The sequence below is a fragment of the Bufo gargarizans genome, chromosome 1 (genome assembly GCF_014858855.1).
Source record: "Bufo gargarizans isolate SCDJY-AF-19 chromosome 1, ASM1485885v1, whole genome shotgun sequence".
NCBI lineage: Eukaryota > Metazoa > Chordata > Amphibia > Anura > Bufonidae > Bufo > Bufo gargarizans.
In genome coordinates, this window is record NC_058080.1 from 333133354 (window position 1) to 333155122 (window position 21769).

At 42.9% G+C, this 21769-nt stretch overlaps 1 protein-coding gene across 3 annotated transcripts in view; it reads right to left on the minus strand.

Moving 5' to 3' along the window:
• Window positions 1–21769, minus strand: part of BTBD2 (BTB domain containing 2) — a 628196-nt gene that overhangs the window by 194264 nt on the left and 412163 nt on the right. For 2 of the 3 annotated variants that reach the window (XM_044306182.1, XM_044306191.1), the window contains exon 5: window positions 2549–2746. The exons of the other annotated variant lie outside the window; for it this stretch is intronic. In XM_044306182.1, coding sequence (XP_044162117.1) covers window positions 2549–2746 — 198 coding nt within the window. The remainder of the gene's footprint in view (window positions 1–2548; window positions 2747–21769) is intronic. 3 annotated transcript variants of the gene reach the window in all.

Below are 21769 nucleotides of genomic sequence, written 5' to 3' on the forward strand. Positions count from 1 at the left end.
GCCATTGTGAAAAATGCAAACATTCAGCATTATTAGTTTATTAAGTGATGAAAAAAAAACATTAAAAATTAAAAAATGTTTAAAAGGGTTTTCTGATACACCAAAAACTGTAGCTAGAAAATTTAGATTAAGGCAGAAAATGTAGTAAGAAAAGAAGCATTACTCACCTATCCAATCAGACTGTTATTCAGATAAGAGCCTTGCAGCAATGGGGTACCCAAATGCCCTGCAGCGGTGATATGCCTGAAGCTAGTAATTGTCTGCAGTAGTCATGTGGGGTATCTGGTGTGTGATCTTTGTACTATAGAAAACAACGATTGCCAGGAGCACCAAAGTAGTGGCACTGGGACAGCAGGGGATGGAATAGTGGAGTAATGCTTCTTGTCTAATTTCATAACAGCTACTTTATTCAGCTTAGCTAATTTTTTGGGTTCTCGGATTAACACTTTAAACATAAAAACTTGATGTAAACAATAGGTTATTTTCTGACATCAAAATCATTTTAAAGTAAATATCTACTCAAACAGGTTTAAAATTGTATGTGGATTACTTTATATACACAGTCGAGTCACATTATTATGAACACTTACTACTTTCAACATTGGCTTTGTATAGCTCATTAAGCAAGCTGCATGAGTAAAAGGGGTGGTTTATTAGAGCTGCAAAATGGGACAATTGCTGGCTTTCGGGCCAAGGGTGGCCTTATTTCTGAAACTGCACAGTTTGTGAACTGCTCGCATGCTGCTGTGGTAAAAGTGGAAACTGTGGAGCACCAAATGTCATTGATGTGAGAGGTAAATGTTGGTTATGAGGGTGGACCGACATGCTACAGGGGAGCAGGTCACGGCCAAAGTGAACCATGGAGTTACCAGACGTGTGTCTAAACAGCAGTTCAGCTAACCCCAGAGCATATGGGGGTCTGAAGCAGAAAGATGGTCACTGCACCTCTGTTTAGCTGCATCAACAGTAAAGGTTTTAAAGGGAACCTGCCACCATGAAAATATGATGTAGGCTGCAGGCAACATGTTATAGAGCAGGAGGAGCTGAGCGGGTTATTATAGTTTTATGGAAAAATATTCAGTAAAACTTGTATTTTATACATATAAATGTCTGCTTATTCTGGGCTTTGGTTGATCCCATCAGTAACTGACAGCTTTCTCTGTATACACAGTCATAGATGGCAGACTGTCGATCACTGATAGGATCGCCTCCTCAATCAGTCTGCTCACCATCTCTTGTTCCATAACATTCTGCCTGCCACTCAAACACCATTTTCAATGTGACAGGTTCCCTTTAATTTTGGCGGCAGTATCAGAAATTATTTTTGCTTCAATAAATGGATGGACATGGTTGAGATAAATTAGAGAATGAAGACCCTGCAACCATTGCTAGAAAAACACTGTTGTTGGTGAAAGAGTTATGATCTGGAGAATGTTTTCGTTGCATTTTCTGGGCCCATGCATCCACGTGGAAGGCACTCTAAACAATTTGGGCATAAATTCATCCTTACACCCATACATACATTGGTTGGAATACCATGACCAAGACTTCCAAGTACTACCCTGGCCCCCTAATTCCCCTCATTTTAACCCAACTGAGCATCTGTGGGACAACCTCACTCGTCGTGTTCGCCCTATGGAACATCCCCACGCACCCTTCAGTAGGTGTGGGATTCACTGCAGTCAGAATGGGTCCAGATACCCGTAGCAACCTATAAGGACCTTACTGCGTAACTCCCAGCATGTCTAGCTGCTGACTCTGCTGCACACAGTGGTTACTCTGGATACTAGCGGATGGTCATAATAAAGTGACTCAACTGTGTATCTGTATAGTGGTCAGAGCTCATTTTTTCTGGAAAAAAAACGCTTCAAGTCCCAACCATATACATACATTTAAAACATAACCAGCTGGTGATCTTTCAGTCATGCAGTACTCTAATAATAATTTTGTGGTGAGACTTGGTGGCACAGTGTTTTTTTTTATTTTTTGTTAGCTTAGGTGGCCATGCAGAATATATTCAATTTACATTGAGGCCCATTTTCGGCAGGCTGATGAAATCCATGTCTATATAGAGGATTGTCGGCACTGTATCAGAAAAATAGAGCATATTAAGAAATCAATCACCACAATTTTATACCCAAAAATGACATGATAAAAGATGAAAATTCATTTTAAAGGGAGCCCGTCAGTAAGTTCATGTAGCATAAAAGAGCAATGAATTGCTGCAGTGGTTCAGAGAAAGTATAGTCTTAAAAAGTGCCAGGGGAAAAACGGCCAAAAAGCATCTCTGTTCTGGGTAGGTTTCCCAGCTTAGAGAACCAAAAGGAGAGACAAGGCCAGTGGATGCTTCTTTCCAAGCCAGACAATTTTAAAAACCTGTTTTCTCTGAAATGTTGCAGCTTTAAGTGTATAAATACACAATTAGATCACCGAAACAGGCCAGCTTAACGTTAAAATGTTCACTATCAATAATGCAAAACAATAAAACAAGGCAACATCCCATGTTCCCCCACACACAACTAATACAAAGATGTTCACTGAAGGATACCTGCTGCAAATTCTTCAATGGTCATAAGTGGGAAACGGATAAGTGATAATGCTTTGCTGAGTGCTTTCCGTTTGTTTTCTGATGTTATTGGCTGCTGCTGCCTCTGGCACTCTGCATCAGACCAGCGTACAACTGCATTAAAGAGTCTGATCTCACGAATGCCTAACGTATCCCGTTCTAAGACTGCAACAAGGGTATCTGGACAAAAGCAGAAACACAGTGTGAATACAAGTAGCCCATATGTGCTGTCTATCTAATAGGCACAATTTTTTTTAATGCAGTGTAGTGATAATGCCATCATATTTTGAAAAACAGCATTTTATGAAGTCACTACGGTTTTAAAAACTAGTTCCTATTTTAGGAACTTCTATAAAAGTGAATGGAGAGCACATTGCGCATGCGTTTTGTGCTCGCTTTCACTTCAATGGACCCGTTCTGGACATAGGAGCAGGTCCTAGAGGTGGGCCTAAAGTTGTATCGTGAAGATTCTGGGGCCCAATGCAAAATCTATAACAGAGCCCTTCCAGCATGCGCTTTCTATAATACTGGTGTCTTCTTATGGAACAAGGGTCTTTGGGCCCCCTCAGGCTCCTGGGCCCAGTAGCGACTGCTACCTCTGCACCCCCAATAGCTACGCCCCTGAGTGGGATACACCCGTCTGACTTTGATTACATAACTTAGCGCTATTCCATCAATTTCTAAGATGTATGTATACCCCTTTGAAGGTGTTGCCCAGAAGGGGGCAGACTGTGAACTTAAAGAGGTATTCCCATATTGGAAATAGGGGGCATGCACCTATACTTAGAATGGAGCTCAAAAAGTGCAGGAGGGCGCACCACATATGTTCGGCCGCCTTCGATTAATTTCTAGGAAACTGATGAAAATAGCTGAGTAGCTTCTCTTGGGCAGTGCACTTTCCATTTATGTTAATGGACTTCTGAAAATAGCCTAGAACTCAACTATTTTCGGCAGTCCCATAGAAATGAAATGAGGGCAGCTGCGCATGTGTGGCTCGTCCTTCTGAACTTTGTGGTCTCCGTTCTAAGTATAGGTGCGGGTCTCTCAGGTGAGACCTGCATATATCAGACATTGGGGGGAAATCCTAGTAATATGCCACCAATGTCCAAGATGGGAATAACCCTTTAAAATAGCCCTAGAAAAAAAAAAACTAAAAGTGGCCCCATGTTTGCAGATCCAAATTGACAGAAGGTAGGGCCAATATGAGTTGGCAGGGCCAGCAATACTGTAATGCAGAGCAAAATACGGCTGTTCAGAACCAAACATACAGTGCAGCACAAAATACTGCCGCCCCCACCGCAGCATTCAACTCCATCACAATCCTGAGGACAGCAATGCAGTCGAATGCAGGAGGGCAATTTTTTCTGCCAGCCAGGGGCTTAAGTACCAGATGCTCCTAGCAGTTTTTAATACGGAGAGCATCAGATCACTATGGAGCCAACCAGTGTCCTTGAGGAGGGCTTGGGTGACCCCCTGGGCATCAGCTCACTGGGATATCTTCCTGTAGGGTCCATGGCCATTCTGCCCCTTTTGTTTAGCATTGGAACCAACAACCCCTGGGGTCCTACTATGTCCCTGTACAAAAAGATATATAATCACGCTCACCAATCCGTGGTCCCACTGCCACATCTGTGATGTACCGTTCAAGCCACAGAGACCTGTGGATAGCCACAACAGTCACAGGACCAGGCCACCTCCTGGTCCTATGGCGCCGAGAAGCGGCCAGTAACAGAGGAGTGGTGGGATCATGGACTGGTGAGTGAAGCTTTTATGTTCAGGGGCACAAAGTGGGATCCCAGTTGTTGTCTGCTATAAAACTGGACAACCCAACCACTTTAAACCTATAAGCTTTTTATTAGATCACAAGTAAAAAATAAATAAAAATATGTATATGAAACAAATAAGATACACCACAGTGTGGAACAAAAAAGATTAAACCTTTACTGAGGTGTAAACCCCTATGCTCCAATTGGCTGGAAAATTGATATTTGACACTCTGGGGTCTTCCAAGACAGTTTTGCTCTCTCACTTTCCTCCATCCCCTTTTAGGTTTTTGGATGCAACAACAATGGCATATGTCAGAGTGACACTGACATATATCCATGAGTAAACGCATGACTGTTGTGTAACAAATGGCTTGCTTAAAAACACACTGCACTGTTATATTAGAAACCTTTTAAATACTGTCTTTTATTGAGAGCACCCATAGAAATTAAGGTAATGCAATGCACTCTCATTCACTTTCAGTGCCTGTTCTAGAGAAAGGAATGGGCAGGGCAGGTAGCGCAAGCTCGAAGATAATTGGGGGGCGGTGGCAAGGCCAAGGGAAATGAGCGCTTCCATCGTGGAAGCGGTCATCTCTCTATATTTAACTGTATCGCTGTCCTCAGAAAGGGAATACAGTTGGATGCTGCGGAGGGGTACAGGAGAGACGTCTCCCTTCCCTGTCCCTCTGTAACCTTAGGGGGTATTTTTTTTGTACTAGCGCCCATTATAAGGGCGCAGTTTTTGCACTATAAGGAGAATTATTACTACTGGGGGCATCATGGTGAGCTTTATTACTACTGGAGGACTATGGAGAACATGATTACTAGTATGGGTACTATAGTAGCATGTTTACTACTGTGGGCACCCTTACTATTAAGTGCACTCTTACTATTAAGTGCACTCTGGCAGAGAATTATTACTATTGGTGGGACTTTGGGAGCACAACTATTGTGTCGGCAACCTGACACAGTATCAGCACAGCAGAATTATTTTTGGGGGACATTAGGTTTGTGACACTATCAGTGTCAGGGCACTATTTGCCTGCTGTAGTTATTTTTAATATCCAATGCATGCAAAGGGTCACTGTGTTAACAGAGACAAGAGGCGCACCATAGGGTAAATATGTCCAAAGGAAAAAAATGTTAATCCAAGAAAATGGATGCTCGTCTTAGGCTACTTTCACACCTGCGTTAGATGTGGATCAGTCTGGTATCTGCACAGACGGATCCGCACCTATAATGCAAACACTTGTATCCGTTCCAAACGGATCCGTTTGCATTACCATGATAAAGCATTGTTCATGATAATGCAAACGGATCCGTTTTGACTTACACTGAAAGTCAATGGGAGGCGAACAGTTTTCAATTGCACCATATTGTGTGTCAGTGAAAACGGATCCGTCCCCGTTGACTAACATTGTAAGTCTGGACGGATCCGTTTGGCTCCGCATCGTCAGGCGGACATCAAAAGACTGCAAGCAGCGCTTTGGTGTCCTCCTCCAGAGCGGAATGGAGGCTGAACGGAGGCAAACTGATGCATTTTGAACGGATCCTTATCCATTCAGAATGCATTGGGGCTAAACTGATACATTTTGGGCCACTTGGGCCACCAGTGTGAAAGTAGCCTTATATGGTTGTGCTGGAACAGGCACAACGCTATTGTAGGCTTGTTTAAATGCAAATCCTAGTTGTTAGGTATGCTGCCAAGGTGGATTGCCTTGAGGCAGAGGTGCCCAAAATCCCAAAAGGACAAGTACAGCTTCAGATTTGTTCACCTTTTCCGCAAGAAATCATAAACAACCGGCATAGGAAAGGATCTTCTTTTATTTTCTTAGTTAAATTAAATTAAATGCAAACAAAATACAATGTGTTTCGGGGATCAGCAGGTCCCCTTCCTCAGGTCAGGATTGCATGCAAAACAATATATGGATGGTGAATATATATATACCCTTGTGCAGAAGGTGCAAAACTGTGTCCATGTGGGAAAAGAAAATGGTCCATTTGATAGATTGATGGTAAAATTAAAGATATCATATTATAATTTAAAAAAAAATGGTGCAAGATTTATCCATAAATGAATATAATTAGGACCTGACCTGGGTAAGGTAATTTTACTAGTTTATTTACAAATGCCTATCCAGGCAATAGAACCTGTCTTGACCCAGGTATAAATTAATACTTCACTTTTATTTGAATACAAGTAAAACCTAAATGCTAAGTGCGAGGTGCACTCTTTAATTGAACTTAAACAGAACCCAAAAATTAAGGGGTGTTAAAAACACAGTACACCACTTCACTGGTAGGTGTATTGCTTTGACAATTAGGCAGGGTGAAGAGATGTGCACTCTCTCTCACCCTTACCACTGTAAGGGCAGAACACTACCGTACCACCGTCCGCGGTGACTCTGCCAGCTAAGAATGGTTGTAATAACAGCCATATAGAGTGGTGGGAGAAATGGAAATATCAACCCACTATGTGAATGGCGCATAAAGCGTTGATCTCAGTAATAAAAGCAGGCTTCGTTCAGCTGTAAAACAAAAAAAGGCGCACCATAGGGGTAATAACGCTTTAGATTGGTAATAAGTAGTATCTCCCAAAAATGCAGGCTCACCTGGTAGAGTTGTGCTAAATTAGGCACAACTCTAATGTAGACGTATGTCAGGTTGGCATAAGCCCCTCACGGCGGATGGTATGCAGCCCGGGATGAGTGCTTCTGTTCAGGGATGCCTGGAAACCCTCAGAAAGCCAGTAGTTCAATAGAGAAAATGAATATCACACGGCGCAAGAACCACCCAATGGTTGGAATAGAATGAGGGTTCTTTTTTATTAAGCAAGCCTTACAACGCGTTTCGGGGATATACCCCTTCTTCAGGTACAAATGACTTGCATACATAAAAGCAAATTACATACATTTAAATACATTGTAAAAAACCGCCAAAAACAAAGGGGGCGGGTCAATGGGCAGTGCTAGGAAAGCTCTCAAAGCTTGGCAAAAGAAAAGAGTAAAATGTTTAAATACCTGGATAATTTATTTAGATCGGTTTTTATAGGATCTATGGTCAAAAGATCGACCCTCACAAATGGTGCGATCTCTAGTTCATGATTTATTAATTGGGGTATTAGTTTGTGTGGGCACAGGACCTGGGAAGTCTGTGTGGGCGCAGGACCTAGGAGAGTCATGTGATCCGATCACATGACCTATTTTGCAACATGTGACCTCCTTCAGCTAAATGTAGCAAGCACAGTGCGGCCGCATCAGGAGACAGCTGGTCACATGAACTATCAGCCGGTCACATGTTCCGGCAGCCGGCAGCTGCACACATCACTCCCCATCTCCTGGCAACCAGAAGCTAATGCCACGTCAGAGAAGGGTAGTGTAAGGCTGGCTGGGAGGAGGGAGGTTTGTCTGTTCCTATCATGCTGATAAAGAGCAGTTTACAAGGAGCTCAAGATGCATTTCAGTGATTGTAATGATGTTGTTGAATGAAATACAATCAGTAGAAACTAGTGCTAGTATTTAACTATTTCAGGGAATACAATAATCCCTGACATAATGAAAGATATTTTGGGTACCAGTATCGGTGAATAGCACTAGTATTTGACTACTTCAGGGAATACAGCAATCCCTGATCTAATGAGAAATATTCTGGGTACAATAAGTTACATGTAATACATACATGCAGAAAATAATACTGATATATATACAGTAATCCTTATATATAGTGAAAGGTATTGTGGATACAAATAAATTGGATGTAATATATTGTAGCAATAAAACGTGGGTAAAATATATATAATGTGGTACACTAAAAATGAAATAAATACCAATAAGAGACTCTAAAAGGATATAATGGGAATATTTAAAAAATACAGGGAAAAACGCGGCTAAGACGTCACTAATGTATAGTAGTCCACTTGGTACCGGGTGGATGTAAAATATGTGTGAAATAGCTGAATTGGAAAATCAATAGATCCTTGTGTGAGTATGGGGCGGGCAAGTTGGAAAGAAGGTATATGGAATGTCATATGTACTGAATGGTGATATTATAAAAGGAGGGAATGGGGGGCATACAGGAAGGGAGGGACTAATTATTGGGGGCGGGGTTAAAGGAGGAGGGATATTCATAAATTAATTTCAAAGGCTTCGTTTAGGCCATATGGATTAAGGCAATTCAATTTGTATATCCAGAACATCTTGCGTTTCCTCAGAGTCTGGATAACGTTATATCCGTTTGATCGGACTTGTTCAATCGGAGTAACCGTGAACCCGAAAAAGGAGCCTTGGTGGCGGATAGTGGCATGTCTAGAGACGCTGTGTTGGAGGAACTTCTTAACATTGGATCTATGCTTGTTGAGCCGATTGCGCAAGGTTTGTATAGTGCGCCCTACATAGCGGAGGTTACATGGGCATGTGATAAGATAAATGATGTTAGATGATCCGCAGTCCAAATCATCCTTAATTACAAAAGATTCGTCATTCCGGCCCAAAAAAGATGTAGTGATTTTTAGGGATCTGCAGCATAAGCATCTCGGTTGATTACACCTATAGCTCCCCGGTGTCCTGGAGCTGACTGGTCTGACTACTTGATCCCGTCTACTTTTCAGTTTACTTGGCACTAATATATTTTTCAGTGATCTTGCTCTTCTAAAAATTAGAGAAGGTTGTTTGGTTAATTCTATATTCAGAAAGGGGTCCTTTTTCAGAATATACCAGTGTCTGGACAGGACTCTCCGGATATCCGCATGGTTACTGTTATAGGTAGTTAGGAAATTAGTGTTACTGCGTTTCATGTCGTTTTGTTTCTTGGTTCCTACCAGACATTCTGATTGTGTGAATGATTTCGCTTTATTGAAGGCTGCATCTATAATGTCTGTTGGGTAGCCCTTTTTTAGGAACCTAGATCGAATTACCCTTCTTTGTGTGATGAAGTCATCATCTCTAGAGCATTTGCGTCTAATTCGCTTGAATTAGAGCGAATTAGACGCAACTGCTCTAAAGATGATGACTTCATCACACAAAGCAGGGTAATTCGATGAAACGCAAGATGTTCTGGAAACGCAAGATGTTCTGGATATACAAATTGAATTGCCTTAATCCATATGGCCTAAACGAAGCCTTTGAAATTAATTTATGAATATCCCTCCTCCTTTAACCCCGCCCCAATAATTAGTCCCTCCCTTCCTGTATGCCCCCCATTCCCTCCTTTTATATCACCATTCAGTACATATGATATTCCATATACCTTCTTTCCAACTTGCCCTCCCCAAGATACTCACACAAGGATCTATTGATTTTCCAATTCAGCTATTTTACACATATTTTATATCCACCCGGTACCAAGTGGACTACTATACATTAGAGACGTGTTAGCAGCGTTTTTCCCCATATTTTTTAAATATTCCCATTATATCCTTTTAGAGTCTCTTATTGGTATTTATTTCATTTTTAGTGTACCACATTATATATATTTTACCCATGTTTTATTGCTACAATATATTACATCCAATTTATTTGTACCCACAATACCTTTCATTATATATAAGGATTTTATTTGTATCCACAATACCTTTCACTATATATAAGGATTACTGTATATATATCAGTTATTTTCTGCATTTATGTATTACATCTAAATTATTGTACCCAGAATATTTCTCATTAGATCAGGGATTGCTGTATTCCCTGAAGTAGTCAAATACTAGTGCTATTCACCGGTACTGGTACCCAAAATATCTTTCATTATGTCAGGGATTATTGTATTCCCTGAAATAGTTAAATACTAGCACTAGTTTCTACTGATTGTATTTCATTCAACAACATCATTACAATCACTGAAATGCATCTTGAGCTCCTTGTAAACTGCTCTTTATCAGCATGATAGGAACAGACAAACCTCCCTCCTCCCAGCCAGCCTCACAATCCCCTTCTCTGACGTGGCATTAGCTTCTGGTTGCCAGGAGACGGGGAGTGATGTGTGCAGCTGCCGGATCATATGACCGGTGACCAGCTGTCTCCTGATGCGGCCGCACTGTGCTGGCTATATTTAGCTGAAGGAGGTCACATGTTGCAAAATAGGTCATGTGATCGGATCACATGACTCTCCTAGGTCCTGCGCCCACACAGACTTCCCAGGTCCTGTGCCCACACAAATAGCCCAATTAATAAATCGTGAACTAGAGATCGCACCATTTGTGAGGGTCGATCTTTTGACCATAGATCCTAAGAAAACCGATCTAAATAAATTATCCAGGTATTTAAACATTTTACTCTTTTCTTTTGCCAAGCTTTGAGAGCTTTCCTAGAACTGCCCATTGACCCGCCCCTTTTCCGCCCCCTTTGTCTTTGGCGGTTTTGTACAATGTATTTAAATGTATGTAATTTGCTTTTATGTATGCAAGTCATTTGTACCTGAAGAGGATGCATTCCCACAGAGAGGGGGGGCATTTCTGGAACCCGGATGCTCCGCCGTGAAAGGCTAAGTACCCTTATACTGCACTCACATGAGATTCCACAGAGCTTACATGGATTTGACATTATTTGGAACAATGGCTGATTTAAAGGTTGCTTCATTTAATGTTAAAGGATTCCATGCCCCCTCCAAACGCTGCCAAATATTCTCACAAATGAAGAAAGAGAACTGCTCTGTATTGATGCTCCAGGAAACACATTTTAAATTTGATAAATATCCCAACCTCTCCAGATCCCTGTTCCCTCTTTGGTTCCATTGTGGATCTAATTCAGCCGCATCTAGAGGCGTGAGCATTGTGTTCCGGAAGGGCCTTCCCTTTTACTATTTATCACATATTCAGGACGCAGAAGGTAGATACATACTTTTAAAGGGAACCATTGCCAACCAGCATTATACCTTCGCTAATATTTATGCGCCTAACACCAATCAGTTTCCATGGATCATAGAGGTTTTATCTCTTTTAGAATCTTTTGGGGAGGGTATAGTGTTGTTTGGAGGTGACTTGAATACTGCAATAGAGCCACTGTTAGACTCGTCTTCTAAGAAGTCTGCCATCTCCTCTAGAGCACTCAGGCACCTTAAGAGTAAATTTCAGCAATGCGCTCTACTAGACGTCTGGCGCCTATTTAACCCCTCAAGCCGTGACTATACTTTCTTTTCTTCTCCCCACCATTCTTACCATCGTTTAGATTACCTAATGATCTCTAAGGAGCATATTGGTCTGTGTACTCGGACACACATTAGCAACATGTTCCTATCCGCCTATCTTCTTGAGTCTCGTGGCTCCATCATTGGCACCACGTGCATTTAGATGGCGACTAAATGAGCAGCTTATCACGACTGAGGAGAATCTAAGATATGTTCAACCATTGTTGGAGGAGTTCTCTCTCAATTCTCTCCCTGAAACTTCTCCACATATTTTGTGGGATGCCCATAAGGCATATTTGAGAGGTCAATTTATTAATTTGGGGGCGAGACAAAAAAAACGGAGAAAAAAACAAATGGATACCTTACTGTCCCAGATTCAACGCCTAGAAACCTTACACAAAAAGACCTTAACCCAAGCCCATTTGGACGAACTCACAGAAACGAGACCTAAATTAACCACCTCCCGACCGCTGTACGCACCGATGCGTCCGGGAGGTGGTTGTTTAGTTCCTCCTGGACGCATCGGCGCGTCCTCTCGCGAGACGCGAGATTACGTCACAGCCGGCCCGCGCATGCGCATCGCGGGCCGGCATTTCGCAGCAGACTATTTCGTCAGCAGCCTGCCGGCCACGATCATTGGCTGGCAGGCTGCTGATTTTTAAAAAATCCAATCAGCAGCCACATAACCCATCATATTAGTAAATATGATGGGTTTATATGGCTGCTGTGCTCCTCTGCTCCTTCTTTTGGTCGGTTGGTTCCAGCAGAGGAGCACATCTACTGTGAGTACCCACCACACCACATTTAGCCCCCAGATCACCCCAATTAACCCTTTGATCACCCCTTTTATCCCCCCCTGTCAATCACTAGTGAAAGGAAAAAAGTGATCAGTGCAAACTGTCACTTTTTTTTTTCACTGTTATTGACCGTTAGGTTTTAGGTATAGTTTAGGTCCCTTGGTTAGGTAGTTAGCGATCAGTTAGCGCCCAGCCCACCGCACCGCAGTCCGTTATTCGCTGATTAGCGTATCGCTAATCAGCATTTGTACTTTTATAGTATCTGAAAGTGATCAAAACTGATCACGGTCAGATCTATAATAGTACTAGTGTCACTTTAGTTCGCCCTCCACCCAAAACGCAGTGTTTGCCCGATCAGCCCTGATCGGTCGCCCACACGTGCGTTCGCCCACACCCGCCCCACCGCAGTGACAAAAAAATTTTTTTTTTTTGATCACTGCACATTCACTTTACACGCACTGCGGCGATAAAAAAATCTGTTTTGATATTTTTTATCAACCGCAGCGGCCTCCGGTACTTCGCTAGCCTCCCATTTGTAAGACAGGCTTGCTTTTTTTTTCTTGGGTAGTCTCAGGGAATACCCCTAAATTTAGTTGCCCACATGTCAAACAGGGGGTATTCCTCTGAAGAGGCCTACAGGCTTCTGACCCAGTCGGATGAGGAGTGGGAACCCTCATCTGATGAATCCAGCGGGTCAGAATACGAACCTGTAGAAAGCAGTGGCTCTCTGACCCAAAGTTCGGACGAGGAGGCTGAGGTCCCTGATAGCAGCAGGCGTACCCGGCCCCGTGTCGCTAGACCGCAGGTTGCGCAGGATCCGCTTCAAGAGCAGCAGAGTGGGGCTGGTGCTGTCGGATTACGTGGTGAGGCATACACCAGCAGCCCAGCCCTTCGTGGACCTAGTACCAGCACTGCCGTACAACCTGGTGAAGTAGCGAGCACCAGAAGGGCAGTTGAAGCTGGTACGGTGGCACGTGCAGTAGTGACCCCGTCGCAGCCACCGCAAAGACGTGCCCGTAGAGCCCCTAGAATCCCAGAGGTGCTGGCAAACCCTGATTGGCAGTCCCCAACTTCAGCCGCACCCGTAGTTTTCCCTTTCACCGCCCAGTCTGGAGTTCGGGTTGAGACGGCTCAGATCGGTTTCCTGCACTTTAGCGACAACACCGCCTCCCGTCCCAGGGGCCACCCTGCTTTTGACCGGCTCCACAAAATTCGGCCCCTCATAGACCATTTCAACCAGAAATTTGCAGATATTTATACCCCTGAGCAAAACATCTGCATAGACGAGTCCCTAATACATTTTACCGGGCGCCTTGGCTTCAAGCAATACATCCCAAGCAAGCGCGCCCGGTATGGGGTCAAATTGTATAAGCTCTGTGAAAGGGCCACAGGCTATACCCACAAATTTCGGGTCTATGAGGGAAAAGATCAGACCCTGGAGCCGGTCGGTTGCCCTGACTACCTGGGGAGCAGTGGGAAGACAGTTTGGGACTTGGTGTCACCCTTATTCGGCAAGGGGTACCATCTTTATGTGGACAATTTTTACACAAGTGTGGCCCTCTTTAGGCATTTGTTTCTAGAACGGATTGGCGCCTGTGGTACCGCGCGAACTAGTCGCGCGGGCTTCCCCCAACGGCTCGTTACCACCCGTCTTGCAAGGGGGCAGAGGGCCGCACTGTGTAACGAAGAACTGCTCGCGGTGAAATGGAGAGACAAGCGTGACGTTTACATGCTCTCCTCCATTCACGCAGACACGACAATCCTAATTGAGCGAGCAACCCGTGTCATTGAAAAGCCCCTCTCAGTCCACGACTATAACCTCCACATGGGAGGGGTCGACTTCAATGACCAGATGTTGGCTCCGTATTTAGTTTCCCGACGCACCAGACGCTGGTATAAGAAGGTGTCTGTATATTTAATTCAATTGGCTCTGTACAATAGTTTTGTTCTCTACAGTAAGGCTGGGAGAACTGGATCCTTCCTCAAATTTCAGGAAGAGATCATCGCGAACCTCCTGTATCCAGGAGGTTCCGTGGCCCCATCCACCAGTGTAGTTAGCCGTCTACACGAGCGACACTTCCCCAGTGTCGTTGCTGGTACCTCAAACCGACCGCCACCCCGAAAAAAATGTCGTGTCTGTAGCAGGAGTGGAATAAGGCGTGACACCCGTTATTTCTGTCCTGACTGTCCCGACCACCCTGCCCTATGCTTAGGGGAGTGTTTCCGAAAGTACCACACACAGGTACACCTAGCATAGAGATCACATCTCACCAGGATAGGCACACAGGGCTATTAGGGCCCATTCACTCACAGCTGCTGCAAACGTCTCCTTTCACATGGGACAAAGTGCATAACGCACTTCGCCACATCTTTGGGCGATTTGCGCTTTGCACATTGACCCATGGGGAAGGAGAGGTTTGTTCTATAAAGGTAAAAAAACAAAACAAAAAAAAAAAAAAAAAAACAGGTAAGCAAACAGGTTAATGTTTAGTTCCAAAAGTTAAAGTTACATGTTCTGTTCCAAAGTTAATAAAATTATTGCGTTGTGGCCTGGTTTTTTCTTTTTTTTTTTTTTTTTTGTCTTTTTACCTTCCAGGTGGACCAACCGATCTACTAGCTGCAGCACCGATGTGCATTCTGACAGAAGCATTGCGCTGCTGTCAGATTACACGCAAGTCGGTGTATGCGGCGCTGCAAGACGGGATTTTCTCCTCTGCAGTGACAGATACGTTTGCCGAAGCATACGAGCTGAGGAGGAGGCGGCGTTCCTATGCTTTGGCAAGCATTTTGTATATATATATATATATAAAAAAAAAAATCCCGGCAATGATTTATTCATCCACATCGATTGATGCGAATGGAGAAATCTGGTTTGCCAGGGCATACGAGCTAAGTGGGTATGGATGTAGGGCGGAGCTCCTATGTCCTGGCAGACGCCTTTCCCCTCCATTTTTTTTTTTTGGCAGAGATTTTTTCATCCACATTGATCGATGCGAATGAAGAAATCTGTGCCGTTCATTTTTTTCTTTCAGCCCAGAAGCTGAACGGAAAAAAAAATCTCATTACCTGTATGCTCAATATAAGGAGAATAGCAGAAACTCCTAATGCTGGCCATACATGTAATGATTGCGGAGACCCTCAAATGCCAGGGCAGTACAAACACCCCACAACTGACCCCATTTTGGAAAGAAGACACCCCAAGGTATTTGCTGAGGGGCATATTGAGTCCATGAAAGATTGAAATTTTTGTCCTAAGTTAGCGGAAAGTGAGACTTTGTGAGAAAAAACAAAAAAAAATCAATTTCCGCTAACTTATGCGAAAAAAAAAAAAATTCTATGAACTTGCCAGGCCCCTCATTGGATACCTTGGGGTGTCTTCTTTCCAAAGTGGGGTCACATGTGGGGTATTTATACTGCCCTGGCTTTTTAGGGGCCCTAAAGCGTGAGAAGAAGTCTGGGATCCAAATGTCTAAAAATGCCCTCCTAAAAGGAATTTGGGCCCCTTTGCGCATCTAGGCTGCAAAAAAGTGTGACACATCTGGTATCGCCGTACTCAGAAGAAGTTGGGGAATGTGTTTTGGGGTGTCATTTTACATATACCCATGCTGGGTGAGAAAAATATCTTGGTCAAATGCCAACTTTGTATAAAAAAATGGGAAAAGTTGTCGTTTGCCAAGATATTTTTCTCACCCAGCATGGGTATATGTAAAATGACACCCCAAAACACATTCCCCAACTTCTCCTGAGTACGGCGATACCAGATGTGTCACACTTTTTTGCTGCCAAGGTGGGCAAAGGGGCACATATTCCAAAGTGCACCTTTCGGATTTTGCAGGGCATTTTTTACACATTTTGATTGCAAGGTACTTCTCACACATTTGGGCCCCTAAATTGCCAGGGCAGTATAACTACGCCACAAGTGACCCCATTTTGGAAAGAAGACACCCCAAGGTATTCCGTGAGGGGCACGGCGAGTTCCTAGAATTTTTTATTTTTTGTCACAAGTTAGCGGAAAATGATGATTTTTTTTTTTCTCTTTTTTCCTTACAAAGTCTCATATTCCACTAACTTGCGACAAAAAATAAAAAATTCTAGGAACTCGCCATGCCCCTCACGGAATACCTTGGGGTGTCTTCTTTCCAAAATGGGGTCACTTGTGGCGTAGTTATACTGCCCTGGCAATTTAGGGGCCCAAATGTGTGAGAAGTACCTTGCAATCAAAATGTGTAAAAAATGCCCTGCAAAATCCGAAAGGTGCACTTTGGAATATGTGCCCCTTTGCCCACCTTGGCAGCAAAAAAGTGTGACACATCTGGTATCGCCGTACTCAGGAGAAGTTGGGGAATGTGTTTTGGGGTGTCATTTTACATATACCCATGCTGGGTGAGAAAAATATCTTGGTCAAATGCCAACTTTGTATAAAAAAATGGGAAAAGTTGTCGTTTGCCAAGATATTTCTCTCACCCAGCATGGGTATATGTAAAATGACACCCCAAAACACATTCCCCAACTTCTCCTGAGTACGGCGATACCAGATGTGTGACACTTTTTTGATGCCAAGGTGGGCAAAGGGGCGCATATTCCAAAGTGCACCTTTCGTATTTCACCGGTCATTTTTTACAGATTTTGATTGCAAAGTACTTCTCACACATATGGGCCCCTAAATTGCCAGGGCAGTATAACTACGCCACAAGTGACCCCATTTTGGAAAGAAGACACCCCAAGGTATTCCGTGAGGGGCATGGCGAGTTCCTAGAATTTTTTATTTTTTGTCGCAAGTTAGTGGAATATGAGACTTTGTAAGGAAAAAAGAGAAAAAAAAAAAATCATCATTTTCCGCTAACTTGTGACAAAAAATAAAAAATTCTAGGAACTTGCCGTGCCCCTCACGGAATACCTTGGGGTGTCTTCTTTCCAAAATGGGGTCACTTGTGGCGTAGTTATACTGCCCTGGCAATTTAGGGGCCCAAATGTATGAGAAGTACCTTGCAATCAAAATGTGTAAAAAATGCCCTGCAAAATCCGAAAGGTGCACTTTGGAATATGTGCCCCTTTGCCCACCTTGGCAGCAAAAAAGTGTGACACATCTGGTATCGCCGTACTCAGGAGAAGTTGGGGAATGTGTTTTGGGGTGTCATTTTACATATACCCATGCTGGGTGAGAAAAATATCTTGGTCAAATGCCAACTTTGTATAAAAAAATGGGAAAAGTTGTCTTTTGCCAAGATATTTCTCTCACCCAGCATGGGTATATGTAAAATGACACCCCAAAACACATTCCCCAACTTCTCCTGAGTACGGCGATACCACATGTGTGACACTTTTTTGCTGCCAAGGTGGGCAAAGGGGCGCATATTCCAAAGTGCACCTTTCGGATTTCACCGGTCATTTTTTACACATTTTGATTGCAAAGTTCTTCTCACACATTTGGGCCCCTAAATTGCCAGGGCAGTATAACTACGCCACAAGTGACCCCATTTTGGAAAGAAGACACCCCAAGGTATTCTGTGAGGGGCATGGCGAGTTCCTAGAATTTTTTATTTTTTGTCGCAAGTTAGTGGAAAATGAGACTTTGTAAGAAAAAAAAAAATATAAAAAATCATCATCATTTTCCGCTAACTTGTGACAAAAAATAAAAAGTTCTATGAACTCACTATGCCCATCAGCGAATACCTTAGGGTGTCTACTTTCCGAAATGGGGTCATTTGTGGGGGTTTTCTACTGTTTGGGCATTGTAGAACCTCAGGAAACATGACAGGTGCTCAGAAAATCAGAGCCGTTTCAAAAAGCGGAAATTCACATTTTTGTACCATAGTTTGTAAATGCTATAACTTTTACCCAAACCATTTTTTTTTTGCCCAAACATTTTTTTTTTATCAAAGACATGTAGAACTATAAATTTAGCGAAAAATTTATATATGGATGTCGTTTTTTTTGCAAAATTTCACAGCTGAAAGTGAAAAATGTCATTTTTTTGCAAAAAAATCGTTATATTTTGATTAATAACAAAAAAAGTAAAAATGTCAGCAGCAATAAAATACCACCAAATGAAAGCTCCATTAGTGAGAAGAAAAGGAGGTAAAATTCATTTGGGTGGTAAGTTGCATGACCGAGCGATAAACGGTGAAAGGAGTGTAGTGCCGAAGTGTAAAAAGTGGCCTGGTCATGAAGGGGGTTTCACCTAGCGGGGCTGAAGTGGTTAAAAAACATACTAAACACTTCATCGGCAAAATATTATCTGCATACACAGTTCAAATATTATGCACACGGGGATAAAGCATCAAAATTTATGATGCAACGAATAAAACAGAGGAAATCACATAATTATATTCACAGGATTAAAGCACCAGATGTAGGTGAGGTGTTCTCTACCCCAGAAATTGCTAGTCAGTTTCAAAAATTTTATTACTCCTAATATAATCTAAAGGATGCTGAAAATAAGGATTGTAACCCCCCACTTCTGTCCCCGGAAAAATCTGCCTCAGCCTTTCTTAAATCCCTTTCATTACCGACTCAGAGTCAATCTCAAACTCTCCAAGCCCCAATCTCATTAGAAGAAGTTTTGTCCGCAATCAAACAACTGCCAAATGGTAAGAGCCCTGGCCCAGATGGCTATCCCGCTTTGTATTATCGCACCTTCCGTAACATTCTGGGCCCGTACCTCCTTAAAATCTTTAATAGCTCCCTGTCTGGTGTCCCGCTTTCCCAAGATATGACTAGGGCGCATATCACAATTATCCCAAAAGAAGGGAAAGATGCTTCCCTTTGTGCTAATTATCGCCCTATATCCCTATTAAATATTGATTTAAAATTTTTAGCTAAAATACTAGCTTCCCGTCTGTCCAACCTTCTTCCGGCCCTAATCAAGGGAGATCAGGTGGGGTTCGTCCGTGGTAGGGAGGGCAGAGACAATACGGCTAAAGTCTTGAATGCTATATACTACACTAAGCGGTTAGGTCGTCCTCCTTAGCACGGACGCGGAAAAGGCTTTTGATAGGGTCAGCTGGGAATATATAGGTGAGGTTCTCCAAGCATTTAACTTTCCAGACCCATATATCAAGGCCATTTTCTCATTATACACCCATGCATCTGCCTCCATCATCATAAATTATACTCTATCCCCACCCTTCGTTATCCGGAACGGCACCAGACAGGGATGCCCGCTTTCCCCACTAATATTTGTCTTAGTTATGGAAACGCTATTGCAGTCAATTAGGAGTGAACGGGGGATCGAGGGTGTTAGAATCGGCCAGCAGGAACACAAAGTAGCAGCGTTTGCGGACGACCTCTTGATATTAAATACTAATCAGACTACAGCCCTTCCCCTGATATATAGAATTCTGGAACAGTTTGGCATCCACTCTAATTTTAAAATCAATATGGGCAAGTCCCATGTGTTAAGCATAAACCTCCCTTCCCCAGTTAGGAACCAATTGAGATCCAGCTCCCCCTTTAACTGGGACATCCCCAATATAACATATCTTGGAGTTAAAATTGGCCCAAACCCCGACACATTATTTCACATGAACTATACCCCCTTACTGAAGTCAATATCCGACCAGTTGTTATTGCTGAAAAACCCTTCACTCTCATGGTTTGGCAGGAAAAATATTGTGGCATCTTTGGTCTTGCCCAGACTTACCTACCTCCAACAGGTTTTGCCTGTTCCAATTCCCAAAACTTACTATGTCAAAATTAAACGTGAAATCAGCTCATTTGTTTGGGATGGTAAGAGGGCTCGACTCGCTCGTTCTGTTCTCTGCAGACCAAAGGCTAAAGGTGGGATAAGTCTTCCTGACCCTGAAGTTTATGGGAAAGCAGTACTACTGTCAAGAGTAGTGGAATGGCTGACGGGTCCTGTACATAGGCCTTGGGTCTCCATGGAGCAGAGCGACCTGGGCTCATGTCTCTCCGGTCTTTTAGTGGGCCTACCTAAATTCCCTACCCTGAATAGACCTCTTAACCCAATTGTAAAATCGACACTGTCGACATGGAATTGGCTTCAGTCCTCACAATTTGCAATTCCTCTCCCCTCACCTTTACTGCAGATAAAATATGTCTTGGCACATGCATCTCCCACTCTTAGGGACTGTTTGCCTTCATCGGTAAAATACTCCACAATTCGTATTCTTTCCTTATATAGTGAAGAGGGCAAAATATTAAGTAACGAGGAGGTCCTCCGTATCTTACCTGAGTGTAAATCCTTCCCTCATTTGCTTACCTTTCTTCGCTCCTTTGTTGTGAAAAATATACCCTTGGAAACGTTACTGCGACCACTAACATGGTTTGAGAGTTTACTAATAGACAACTCGAAGCACACCAAATTGATCTCTAGATTATACAAACTATTAATCACACCGTTGAATATGGTCAAACCAGCCTTTGTGGGCCATTGGGAAAGGGATTTGGAGGTGACATTCTCCCAAGACGAGATCTCACAGCTACTAGTCCTTCCCCACAAATCATCCAGATGTGTCCGAACTCAGAAAAATGGCTACAAAGTCTTGACCCGTTGGTACAGGACACCGGACATTACTTCTTTATATAGCTTAAATGGGTCAGACCAATGCTGGAGATGCAGAGTTCAAAGAGGCTCTTTTTATTATATCTGGTGGACATGTCCAGTTATACAGAAGTGGTGGAGTGAGATCTTTAGATTAGCTAATAAGATATGTAAGTTGGAAATTTCGGTTTCACCCCAACTGGCATTATTAGGATCTTATCCTTCCCTCTCTAGCGGGATCCCCTCCCGCTTGTTTTATCACATGCTGAGTGCAGCTCGCCTCCTTATCCCGAAATTTTGGCTATCGTCAGACATTCCTTCCATAACTCAATGGACGGAGAAACTAGATCAAATCTACAGGTTTGAAGAGATCTCGGCTTGGGAGAATAGGAGGATCTCCTCTTTCAGGTCTACATGGAAGGACTGGGCCGAATTCAGGAAGTTTAACTATGATTGGTTCTAGCACTGTAAACTTGCCAGGTTCATTTAAATGTGGTTTTGCACCAATGCGTCAATGTATCAATGCTGATTAGATTATTGGTTTACAGGGAATGCGAGTCATCCCATATGTGAAGTATATTACAACTTTGTAACCAAATTATACAGTATATTCCTTCCAATGCACACCAGTCGTCTATGAGGAAACTTGTACAAGTTGTGTTATTTTAATGGCATGTACTCTATATGCATATTCTCAATAAAAATTTATAAAAAAATAAATGAATGGATAAAAATGATAAAAAATACAAAGATACAATAAAAATCTTCTGTAAACCGTAAAAAAATAAACACTGCCCCCCGACATGTTTCGCCAGTATTCTGGCTTCTTCAGCGGTTAATGGGCAGCCATGCTCCCCATTCACACCTGAGACCTTGTAACACTGAGTCACATGACACTGGGGAGGGAAAATGTCTTTTCACGTACAGGAACCGCTATAACACCATCTTTGACATTTAAATTAATACACCAATTAATAAGGTGCTCTTAGCGCCCCAATTCGTAAGCAGACCACAATTA